Source organism: Neoarthrinium moseri (genome assembly GCF_022829205.1).
Source record: "Neoarthrinium moseri strain CBS 164.80 chromosome Unknown scaffold62_Wmoseri_CBS_16480, whole genome shotgun sequence".
Taxonomy (NCBI): domain Eukaryota; kingdom Fungi; phylum Ascomycota; class Sordariomycetes; order Amphisphaeriales; family Apiosporaceae; genus Neoarthrinium; species Neoarthrinium moseri.
The window spans coordinates 101,666-113,868 of NW_026055176.1; the positions used below are offsets into that span (position 1 = coordinate 101,666).

The window sequence follows — 12,203 nt, forward strand, 5'->3', positions numbered from 1 at the left end:
TTGACATCACGGTGCGCTACTTGGAGATGTCGTACGATTCTCCCCCATGCAGTTTAGGTCCAACGGGTGCGCTGCGCTGCGCCTGCACATGCCCATTAAGTTAGGTAGTTACTGGGCTGCTAAGTTAGCAGCTGAGTGCACAGAGGGGCGCTACTGTCGCCTCAGCCAGGACCCTGCCACCGCGGCATCGCTGTCGCTGGTGGCTGTCGGGACGGGATTGCGTGAGTTGACCTTTTAGCCCCCCCCCTCCCCCCGGCGAGATGGCCCCCCCTTGCCAGTGACCTGCCGGGACCCGTTACTTGAGGCGAGATTCGGCGTGATGATTGGGCACATAGAACACGGTGGCAGCTGGGCGCGGACAGGCGAGCAGGGGCGGTGGACGAAAACGTCACCCACACATGCCCAACGCGACAAGGCAATGCTGATATTGAATATCTACAAGTTGAGTGAATTATAGGTCTGGCGGTTGTCCATCTGTGCGTCGCCAAAGTGTCGTGGCTTTAGCCAGCATCCCTCATTATTAGAATGGGAAACGAGTATTGCATCTGGCCGCGGGCATCACACAAGACAGCTCGCACTGCATCAGGCCCAGGGTCGTGGTTCCCAGGCCTTCTGGCCGTGTGCCCTTCCAACCATGCGCTCCACGTACTTAAGTAGTTAGAGGTATCCAACCCCTGGCGCGCCCTGGCTATGATCTGCGTTTGACTGTTGAGATTTCAGGCGTCCAGACATTTTAACAATGCCAAGCAATTTAAAGCATGATCAACCTCGAGATTGGGCCGCCTAATAAGAGTGCACGGCTGGCATCTACTGTATCTACTGTATCTACCGTACCGTACTTTATAATTAGACACCGACGAGACTTACCTCGAGCTAGTCACTGATGGAATGTCCCTGGGGTCTTTCCTCTTCCTTCAGTAGCTCGGTAACCACGTAATCACTGATCCAGCTCTTGTTGTCTTGCAAAACAAAGGCCCGGCGAACAAAACTCCTCGTCCGCATGAGATCGGAACATGGTGAAGGTAGCTAACTAGGCAGAGCTTAGGTAGACAGGAGGACCGTTCCGTCATCGCCAGCAGCTACCCGTCCCCGTCCCCGTCTCCATCTCCATCTCCATCTCCATCTCCATCTCCATCTCCATCTCCGTCTAGCGACCATCGCCTCTGCCCCGCCGCCCTCATCGCATTGGATACGGCCACCATTTTGAGGAGCCTGGGTTATTGCTCAGCCTCCTAGTCGCTGACGACTCTTGCGACTGCCACGAAGCACAGCGTAATTTCCCACGCCTCGACCTCGACCTCAACCGCGCATCACCTCACCCGACACTCGTTTACATCAGGCGCTTATCCTGCCCTCTGTTCCATGGTTCGATGAACACTCTGTTCCGCTCCCGTAGCGAGGGATGCCATGGGAAGAACACCAAGCCCCGCCATCACCTCACCTACTCTCAGTAATATTTCACTTGGCCGCTCATGGAACCTCAAGCCGGCGACGGGCCTGACGGCTCGTCCTTGAAGCCTGTCTCATCTCTGCGAGCCCAGTTCGAGACCATGGGCAAGCCTAAAGAGCCCCCGCCGGTCCCAAAGCCCTCCACATCCGTCGTGTCGCCGAGGAACCGCTCCCCGTCCCCGAAGCCCCCTCCCGTGCCCGACACGAGACCGGCGCGGACCACACCCACACCGCAGGACGAAGGGAAGCCAGCTGCAAGGGAAGGACTCAGGCCCGTGGGGTTGCCAGCGCCCAAGGCGGCACCGGACCACGCCCCGAGCCTCAATATCGCCAACCCTCCTCCCCTCAGTCCCAGGCCGCTCAAACCACCGCCGGCGGTCCTGATCGAGCCACCACAGTCGCCGCCGAAAGGCCGTGTGAACGCGGTACCCGGCTTTGAGGGCAGCCCGCTTAGTCTCGATCCTGCAAAGGCCCCGACGACACCAAACTCCACCTCTCCTAGGTCCTTCAAGATTCCTAGTCGACCGCATACTCCTGTTCTTGAACCACGCCGGTCTCCCAGGCTATCCGCAACTGTTGGACCCCCTTCGCCGCCACCTCCACGACGGTCTGCCGAGTTGAGAAGAGACAGGGAACTGAGACCGGCACCCGCGGTACCTCCGCCGGTAAACCGTGCAGAGAAACCTAGCAACCGTCTGTCTCAACTCGTAAATCAGAACGGGTTCCATCTGGACGCAGCCAATGATGCTACCGCGAAATCGCCGTTTAATAGCCCGCCCGGGAGCCCAGAGCGCGAGGAACCGCCCCCAAGCCTGCCCAGCAGACCCGCCAGGCCTCAGGCTCCAAAGATGCCCTCGATGAGCAGGAACAACACAGCTTCTGCAGCATTGGAAACCAAGAGAGATGTCAATGGCAACGGGAAGGCGCTCCTGGCTCCTGCTGCTGCAGAACCACCGCCCCCAGCCCTACCCACGAGACCTCAGACTGTGACCGAGGCCCAACCGGCAAAAGGAGCAGCAGGGACCATGAGGCCGCCTCCGCGGCCTCCACGACCAGGCGTCATCACGTCCATAAATACCACTACCCACGAGAACGGCTCGTCTCCTCAGACTAAGCGGGTGGTTTCTAACCCCACCACCCAGTTCGCACCTCCACCAACCCGCACTCATAACAGATCCATGACGGTAGACAGGACATCTGACAGGACGCCACCTGAGTTCCGGGAGCCACCGAGGAGGAATGGTACAGTAGTAGAAAGGGGAACGCGTGTCACGGAAACCCTTGCGCCTAACCCCACAAGCCATACACCGCAGCCCATAAATGCATACCCAGATGCATCGCGTATCAACCGCCGCCCGCCATTCACGAAAAAGGGGCTGCACGAGATTTATACCAAATACGACACCCGCATATTTGACGTTTGCGGGCAGTACGTGTGTTCCAGCGGGCCCCTCACCCGAGTCTGGAGTCTGCTCGACGGAGAACTCCTCATGAGTTTTGCACATGGTGAAGGTGTCAAGGCCACCGCCATCTCTTTCAAGTGCGGCTTAGGAGTTGAGGACGAAGGCACCAAGCTATGGATTGGAAACAACTTAGGGGAAGTGATGGAGGCCGACATCGCGACCCAAAGCATCGTGGGGAACAAGTCGGTCGCCCACGGAAGGACTGAGATCATCAAGATATACAGGCATTTCAACGAGATGTGGACCCTGGATGACACTGGATCACTGTTCGTATGGGGTCCAGATAGTGATGGTCTACCGAATCTGAACAACAACCCTCACCAGGCCTACCGCTTGCCGAGGGGCCACACTTTCTCAATGCTCGTAGGCAGTGAGATCTGGCATGCGACAGGGAAGGAGATTCGAGTCTTCGCGCCAACTCTTGACGGCAGGACTCAAGTACAAGTTCTTATGCGCCCTATGATAGCAGAAGGCGCAGGAGAGGTTACTTCTGGAGCTCTCATCAAGACACAAAAGGGGAGCGTCTACTTTGGCCACGCAGATGGCAAAGTCAGCATATGGTCCCAGCAAGATTTCTCGTGTTTGGGTGTGATCAATATCAGCAGCTACAAAATCAGCTGTCTCGCGGGTGTTCGCAATGAGTTATGGGCGGGCTACAACACCGGCAAGATCTGTGTTTACGATATTGAGAAGTCGCCGTGGGTGGTGAAGAAAGACTGGCAGTCTCACGACAATCCCGTTATAAAGATCATGACAGACCGCGCAAGCTGTTACCGGCTCAACCGACTTCAGGTCATCTCGTTGGGTGCGGACAATATGATCAAAGCATGGGACGGGATGTTACAAGACGACTATCTGGAAAGCGAGATGAAAGCGCTTGATACGCAATACTGCGAGTTTGAAGACATCAAGGCAATGGTTATGACGTGGAACGCAGGAGCCTCGACGCCAACTAGTCTCAGATATTCTGAGCAGGACTCGATGTTTATTCAGAACCTACTTCGCTCAAGCGACTCGCCCGAGATCCTGATATTCGGGTTCCAAGAACTAGTGGATCTGGAGGACAAAGCAGCGACCGCTAAGCGATTGTTCAAGTCGAAGAAAAAGGATGCCGTAACGGACCAAGAGCGAATGAGCCACCAGTACCGAGATTGGAGAGACTTCCTCATCAGGAGCCTGGACGACTTTATGCCGGCCGACTGTCTTTACCATCTTCTGCATACATCGACCCTGGTCGGCCTATTCACGTGCATCTTTGTCAAATCAAGTATTCGAGACCGCGTACGAAACCTAAGCAGTGCAGACATCAAGCGTGGTATGGGCGGACTGCATGGAAACAAAGGGGCAATCGTCGTGAAGTTTGTGGTGGATGATACGTCGATGTGCTTCATCAATTGCCATCTAGCAGCTGGTCAATCGCAAGCGAATAGCCGACACAACGACATCGCAGCAATTCTAGAAAGCGCCGTACTGCCGGTCGAGCGGGACCCGACTGTCCGCATCGACAGTTACATGGGAGGCGGCGATGGAACCATGATTCTTGACCACGAAATCTGTCTCATCAACGGCGATCTCAACTACCGCATCGACACGATGTCGCGGGACACAGTTGTCGCCGCTGTCAAGGCCAACAACCTGGCAAAACTGCTCGATCGAGACCAGTTGCTTGTCGCTCGCAGACGGAACCCAGCTTTCAAACTCCGGGCCTTCGAGGAGATGCCCATCCAATTTGCACCGACCTACAAGTATGATGTAGGGACTGACAACTATGACACCAGTGAGAAGAAACGTTCTCCAGCCTGGTGCGATCGCCTCCTTCATCGAGGCTGCGGCAGGATACAGCAACTTGACTACCGTAGACACGAGGTCCGGGTTTCTGACCATAGACCCGTGAGCGGACGGTTCAAGTTCACTGTCAAGACAGTCTCGCCCAAGAAACGTGCCATGACTTGGGCCGACTGTCAGCAGCGCTTCGAAGATTTGAAGGAGAAGGAGGCGAACGAAGAAAAGTGAGTTGACAGCGGACCCCATTGCACATGCACAAGACTAATGTCCAATGCAGGCTCTACTATCTCATGCATGTAATCGGTTACGATGCTGCCACAAGCAAGAAGATAATCAAGGATAAAGCTGGTCGGAAGATGTCACGGAGCCCAAGCAGGCGCGTCGTCTAGGATACCACAGGCACCGACGGCTCAGTGACAGATCCCGAGTTGACTGGCGAAGAGGAGTTGGGCGGCGGCTCGAAAACACGGGCACACTTGAGGAAGATCTCACTTCAAGTTCCTAAGCGCCATAATCGTAGTCCAGGCGGCTACTTTGAGGACCTCGGGGAGCTGGCCGAAGCTGACACTCAGAAGAGACACTTCTCGAGATAGGCGTTTATGCTGTGCTGGCGACTAGGAACCATGAGGAATATATGTCGTGAGAGAGTGCCGACAAAGAGACATGTAGATCAGAATTATAAATATATTCTATCCATAGCGAAGATACATAGAAAGAGAAAAAAAACCATCCCTAACATGTATACTCCCCGTGTGTGTTTGTGTGTGTGTGTACAATGTTAGTGATATTGTAAATTCAATCCCCAATCAGATGAATTTACAAGAGCTGAGTCAATCACGGTTGCAGGGTAGCAAGTTGAAAACGATACCAAGGATATATATATCACTTGTCAATCGGTCCACAAACTGTTCGATATTCTGTGGTTTGAGTAAGAGTCAACGAACACGCCACGTAGTTCAGCTAAGATACCTGCTCCATATTTAATGCTGGCCCACGGACAACCCCCTGTTGTGCCTCGGCATCTCCCCGCGGCCTAGCTAAAGATGGGACCGAAATCCGGGGCCGTTGCGGTCCCCCGGACGCTTGCATCTTGTCATGCAAGACACCCGAGGCTCGACCATGGGGCTCTTTTGTCCAACAAAAGACCCCTTTGAAATCCCTTTTCTCTGCATTCTATCTCTAGGGTCTATTTGGCATTTCGGAGAAATATCTACTCAACTGTAGTTGCTTCTGCTGGCAAAGCGTCAAGAAAGGAACCCAAAAGCAAAGATGGCTGACGAAACCGCCCTCCACGACTTTCCGTCGCTGTTCTCCCTGAAGGGCAAGGTCGTCGTAGTGACTGGCGGATCGAGAGGCCTGGGCTTGAATGCTGCCTCGGCGTAAGTAGTCTCTGGCATACCCTCTTCGATTCCCCCAAGACTGACGGTCGTCTCTCTTCCCAGCTTCCTCCAAGCCGGCGCCTCGACCGTCTTCATCACCTCGCGCAAGGCCAAGGCCTGCGAGTCGGCCGTGGCCCAGCTCAACGCCCTGCCGAACCTGAGTCCCGGGGCGCGCGCCATCTCGGCGCCGGCCGACTCGTCGACCATGGAGGGCATCGCGTCGCTGGTGGCGCAGGTCAAGAAGCACACGGCGCACGTCGACATCCTGTTCGCCAACGCGGGCGCGACGTGGGGCGAGGCCTTCGACTCGCACCCGGACGGGGCGTTCGCCAAGGTCATGGACCTGAACGTGCGGGCCGTCTTCAACACGATCCGCGAGTTCGCGCCGCTGCTGCAGGCGCGCGCGCGCCTCGAGGACCCCTCGCGCGTGCTCATCACGGCGTCGGTCGCGGGGCTCGGCATCGGCACCCTGGGCAAGCAGGCCACCTTCGGCTACAGCGCCAGCAAGGCCGCCGTCCTCCACCTGGGCCGCAACCTGGCCGTCGAGCTGGGCCCGCGCCACATCACCGTCAACTCCATCTGCCCGGGCTTCTTCCCGACCAAGATGAGCTCCGGCCTGCTGGAGATGAGCGGCGGGCTCGACAAGCACGCCCGCGGCAACCCCATGCGCCGCCTCGGCCAGCCCGAGGACATTGCCGGCGTCGTCATCTACCTGAGCTCGCGGGCCGGCAGCCACGTCAACGGCGCCGCCATCGAGATTGACGGCGGCAGCCTGTGGGCGCGGGGCGGGCTGCTGGATGCTGGGGAGGAGGACAAGGCAAAGCTGTGAGGGTATGAGGAAGCAAGAAACATTTGTGGTGATGGGATCGATTGGACTTCAAGCTGTTCATGGCAAATTCCATTTCAGCTACCACAGCGGCTGCTATTGGCCCAGGTATAGGACTGCAACCTAGCCTCAAGGGGTTGAAAAGTCAGCGATGTAGTTATCATCCCGTGTATGTAATATATATAGGGGATAGAGGGATATGATGGACCTTGACACATCAAAACACCAAAGTTATCAAGCCCGTGTGCACCATGCACCCAGAGCCAATCACAAGAATTAGTTGATGTCAAGTCTAGTGCTCTACCAATGGCAACATCGGGATGTCTTGTGACCTTCAAACGTGTATCCACGCCGACCCGCGTAAAAGATGCCATGCGCTATGATTTCCATCTAGATGTGGATGCACACCGACCAGGAGAAATGTAAAAACTCTCTACGATGCCCCCTTTTTTTGTTCTCGCTGATGCCTGCTTGAGCCAACATTTTATCTAAGCCTCTGGCTTCCGTGCCACCCAATGCGTTGCGCTGTAGACCGTCTGTAGCATGCTTTGCGGATCCTGGATGTATGGTGCCCGGATGCCTGTCTCGTGCTTCTCGATCACGAAGCCTATCTTTTCTACCAGTGCCACGACCTCGTCATGCGTGAGCTCGAAATTGCCCGGCTCAGCGATGCCCATGGCATTGTTCTCGTCGTGGTCCCCGTCCCCGTCGTAACCGTGGTGCCCCGGGACATGGTTCTCCCAATGCCAGAGCAAAGGCCCCACGTTGATGAGTATGCCGCCAGGCTTGAGGCAGTGCTTGATGACCTCAAGGTAGCGGATGAGGTTCGGTGCGGTGTCTAGGAAGAAGCACGATGCGACGGCATCATAGGATTCCTTATGGGAATCGTCGCCGTACAGACACAAGAAATCCGCTGCACACATCTGCATGGCGCCAATTCCCGCCGTCGCTTCCAAGGTTCGCTGAGGGTGGATGTCGGGCACCTTGTAACTCTTGAACTGGTTCTCTCTGCTCATATGGTTTGAGAAGGAGTGAATCCAGGGGTAGATGGTGTGCTGGCCGGCTTCTTTGACGTTATTCAAGATGTACGACGAGGCTAGGAGTTGATGATATGAGATCTCATTGCCCTCACTAAAGTACCCCCTCTGACAAAGATCGAAGACCAATCGCCCCAGTCCGGCACCTGGGACCAGAACCCTCATCTGTGACGTGTCGGGGTACCGTGCTCTATGCTCATCGAGTGCCCGGAAGACTGGCCCATAGCACGACTCGCGCTCGGCGGTACCTTCCACCGACCAGTCACGGTAGAACTGGCGGATGGTACTTCGGGCCTTGTCGTTGTCGGAATACTTTGCTATCCCAGCCCATTCCTCAGGCATGGCAACGTGGCCCTCCTCTGAGGCCCCCTCGCTCATGCCGAACGAGTGCAGGCCGCATCTCAGGATCACGCGCGCCAACTCTGCATTGCTCTCTATTGCCGCATCTATACGGTCCAACGTCTCGAGATAGGAGAATGGAGGCTCCGCCAGCATCTTCCAGTGAGCTTGGGGGAGCGCGTAGAAAGCTTGGCGGCGCAGATGCGTGCAGTTCAGATGCGCCGTTTTGCCATATTGGCTGTGAAGACGTGGTTAGCTCGTAGTGTTTCCGTCACTTGCTTTTCATTCATCATGAAATCCCGAGTTATATCATATGATGGGGGCGCATCTGTGTGATATACTGCAAGGATCTGGAGGGGTTATACTAACGCAAATGAGTCCAGTGCCGAAAAAATAACCTTTACCTCCTCAGGGTCTTCAATTGTATCCTCGACGCCACTCCATTGAGCCTCTTCTGTGGGAGGCACATTTGCCTGCTCCGCCATTCTGGTTGTTTGGTGAGAAGTGCCCGGAGATTTGTTGTCCAGACGAGGTGAGCAAGAACGAGTGATGTTGCCCGAGCAGACTCCGGCACCGATAGCGGGGCAGCCCGGACGGATGGCTGAGGAGGGGCAGTAGACGTCAGAAGCGAGGTCAGTTCCGACTCATCCTCACAAAGCAGCGGAGCCGGATCCAACTATATGTGTAACATCTTGCGTTTGGTGCAAAGGTGAGGAATTAACAAGACGATTCGAGCTCTCGGTTTTTGCTCTCGTGCATGTGGGACATGGCTCAATGGCCGGGCGGGCAGAAGGTTTGGCTCCACTGGAGGTTTGCTTGAGGTCAAGCTGAGCAGCGCCATACCAAAAAGTGCAATTAATGTCCTTCAGTGGAGCTTGGGCCATTCGATAGTGCCACAAACCGATGGGCCAAGCTGCACTCATCCAACGCAACTCTCCGGCTTGTTCTCACCACTTCTGCTCAGTGCTCACACGTCCTGCCCAGCTATTCTGGTCCAGTTCTGGGCTCTGTGCATGCTGTCGCTCACGCCCATCATGGATGAGCAAGTCTCATTTCCGTTGCCCAAATCGCTGGACACCCGGGTGCATATGCGCCTGATCACCAAGTCGAAAGTGCTCATAGTCCACTTGACAACTGTGTCAGCAGAGGAGAATGGGAACGCCGTCCCCATGGGATCCATGGTCTATGCACTACCCGATGTCGGTACTCTTCTCGCGCTTTGCATGGCCACAGTCGCTAACATTGCTCTCAGCGATTCAACCCAGGCGTTCCTCTATCAACGCCAATCTACAAGGAGGAGCCCACCTATGACTTTGCCGCTCGTCTCGCCAGGATTCTTGTCAAGAAGACGCAGATGCATGTATATCTGTCCAACTCCATCAGTCTGGCCAGCACTGGCCTAGGTGGCACTTTTGAGGAGGAGATGGAGGCGTTCAAGAAGGTCGCCGAAGTCGCTCTGGAAAAGCTGCAGCATCTAAGTCAACCACCGGCAAATGTGTCAAACGGGACGCACGAGGCATGAGGCTTCGACTTACGACAAAGTTGTGTCATGTAGACGGTGCCAACGCAGCGACCATGGCGCCGGCCCCGGTTGCACAGTCCCACGAACTCGGCGGCCGTCGAGTGATCCGATACTGGGGGTTGGCATCATTTGGATGGGTAGATAAACGGAGGAACCTCGAGAAACACCAAGTCAATCATGACTTGACTCTCATCAATGGGTGATTCGGCCACGCCAATCGTACAGAATCTTACCCCCAACGGCCTGTTGGAATCTCTGTCGGGGTTGTTGCCAATGACGTCCACACATCGCATACGGACGCTCGCAGTTCTATGGGCTTTCCGGTTGCCGACGGGTTGCTGCAGACGCCTAACCTCGGGGTCCCCTTGCACCACGTGTAAAACGAGGGCTGCAGTCAAGGCAAGCTACAGTCATCTCGAGAGTCATGCCAGCCTGGGGGACCTGGGTTGGCCGTCTTATTGCCATCCAGCAGCCTGGGGCTGTGGGGAGATGGAGAGATTGGTTGTGGCCGTAGGATCAGCTCACAGCGTCACATTTGCGACTCGAATTTGATGACACGCAATCGTGCTGCGTGAGAGAGAAGCACCGCAGAAGATTTGACGGACAAAGTACCTAGGCAGATTACACGTCGCAAGCGAATCCACAAAGAATATAGAGTATAAATACAAGGGCGCGTATTAAGAAACTAGACGGCGACAAATTTGCGCTTTGCCCATACGATTCCGGACTGGCCTACTCACTCGGCCGGTATGAGAGAACCCTACAATCGGCAATGGCTTCCATGCGTGGTCAAAATAGTATCCCCTGTCAAAGTAGTTAAGGCGGGTGAGGCTCATCGGGAAGGTTGCAGGGATCAGGCCATCACATAATTTCTTTTGACCAGCTCCTGCCTCGCAAAACAACAGCTCCCCGTCTGTAAAGTACTTGCTCACCTTTCCAGCACACCAGCGTTGCTCGTTGTCAGTGTTGGTGTCTTGATCGCTACTTTCCAAGTCGTTAGTCACCTGAGGTGGGGGTGCAGAGACATTCAACACACGACTGGCCGGGTACATGGACAGTAACAAGTTGGGTGCTCTCACGAACAGGCCCCTGGTTTGATCCGCCGTACACAACTCCGGCAAGGCTGATGGGGATCACCGGTCTTGTTGCTCCATAGAGCTCGACCAGCCAGCTAGGTATCAGTCTCTGTGGTGCCTGGACAGGCAGGGTGTTGGGGGCAAGAGGGTGAAAACTTCAGTAGGGACAGATCATGGTCTGGTTTCCAAGGTTTCATGTTCCGTGTTAAGTGTTGGTCATACGTGGTATTCGTGGGCGAAGCAAGCCTCCACTGGGTGTCCTGGACCAATACTGGCAGGTCCCGCCGGTTTGATATTGACGAAAGCCCTGGTCATCGGATCTGGCTCTGGCCGCATCAAAGCCTCAGCCGCCATCTGCAGCGAACAACCAGGAACCATAACCCATACCGTGAACTCACCGGGAATTCACAAAGATGCCCCTCTGGTGCTGCTTTTGTAGTGCCACCGCAGAGTAAAACACTAGAGAGCCCATCATCATGACAGGTATCGCTGAATGACGGACGCTAGCACAATAGGCACTAACGGTGTCTGTCCTGTCATCTGCTGCAGCTAGCTCTCTGTAACCAAGTTTAGTGGTGCCCACCGCAGAGCCCACCCAATGGCATGCCCAGGTGTGGAAAGAAAGAAGGAAAAAACGGGCCGCAAAGGGTCGAACAGCCGCTAAAGATCCAGGTCCTGGGCCGCCCGCTTCCACTGCCCGCCCGTGGATGCGTGGATGGATATCCATAATGGGCGTGAAAAAAAAAAAAGAGGGCAGCAATCGCAGAGTCCCCCGCGCCCAGGCGGTGGGAAAAAAGCAATACCCATCCCAACCCCACCACGCGCGCGGGCAGCGACCCAGCAGAGTAACAGCACCACCACCACCAGACAGACAGACAGACAGACAGACAGACCGACCACCACACTGGGCAGCAGACCACAAGCAAAAGCACAGCACAGCAACCAGAGCACTGCACCACCAAAAAAGCCGCCCGCCCAGAGGAGACCCGGGAGACACAGCGTCAACTGACAGCTTCCACCGAGGACAAAGCTGCTGTCGCTTGCTCTCTCTATCTCTCTCTTTCCCCCTCTGCCAGCCACCATCTGTCACACCTGTTCTGCTCCAGGCTAGAACTAGTAGGAGGACCCTTTGGCACCTTGGTGAACGCCTGCGCCTGACTGACAGCCCTCCCACCTGCGCTTCCTTTCTATCAATTACACACATAACCCATACATACGCACGACCAAGTTGGATTCTCACGGCGCCTTCACCTGTGCCGACTACCAGTCGCCCTGTTGCGCTCAGTATCTTGGCCCAGCGACACTCTTCCCGCTGAACCCACACTGG

The 12,203-nt window shown here is 55.7% G+C and overlaps 4 protein-coding genes across 4 annotated transcripts; 3 read left to right on the forward strand and 1 right to left on the reverse strand.

Moving 5' to 3' along the window:
• Positions 1–1,472: 1,472 nt before the first annotated feature.
• On the forward strand, positions 1,473–5,290 carry JN550_011038 (uncharacterized protein; the record flags this gene model as incomplete). Its single annotated transcript, XM_049309359.1, has 3 exons — positions 1,473–4,921; positions 4,975–5,045; positions 5,097–5,290. 3 exons carry the CDS (start codon positions 1,473–1,475, stop codon positions 5,288–5,290), a joined length of 3,714 nt encoding a protein of 1,237 aa, XP_049166986.1.
• Positions 5,291–5,966: 676 nt separating this feature from the next.
• Positions 5,967–6,905, forward strand: JN550_011039 (uncharacterized protein; the record flags this gene model as incomplete). Its single annotated transcript, XM_049309360.1, has 2 exons — positions 5,967–6,076; positions 6,140–6,905. The coding sequence occupies 2 exons, from the start codon at positions 5,967–5,969 to the stop codon at positions 6,903–6,905; spliced, it is 876 nt and encodes a 291-aa protein (XP_049166987.1).
• A 485-nt stretch (positions 6,906–7,390) lies between these two features.
• JN550_011040 (uncharacterized protein) lies at positions 7,391–8,763 on the reverse strand (the record flags this gene model as incomplete). Its single annotated transcript, XM_049309361.1, has 2 exons — positions 7,391–8,516; positions 8,648–8,763. 2 exons carry the CDS (start codon positions 8,761–8,763, stop codon positions 7,391–7,393), a joined length of 1,242 nt encoding a protein of 413 aa, XP_049166988.1.
• A 549-nt stretch (positions 8,764–9,312) lies between these two features.
• JN550_011041 (uncharacterized protein) lies at positions 9,313–9,800 on the forward strand (the record flags this gene model as incomplete). Its single annotated transcript, XM_049309362.1, has 2 exons — positions 9,313–9,477; positions 9,531–9,800. 2 exons carry the CDS (start codon positions 9,313–9,315, stop codon positions 9,798–9,800), a joined length of 435 nt encoding a protein of 144 aa, XP_049166989.1.
• Between the last annotated feature and the right edge of the window lie 2,403 nt (positions 9,801–12,203).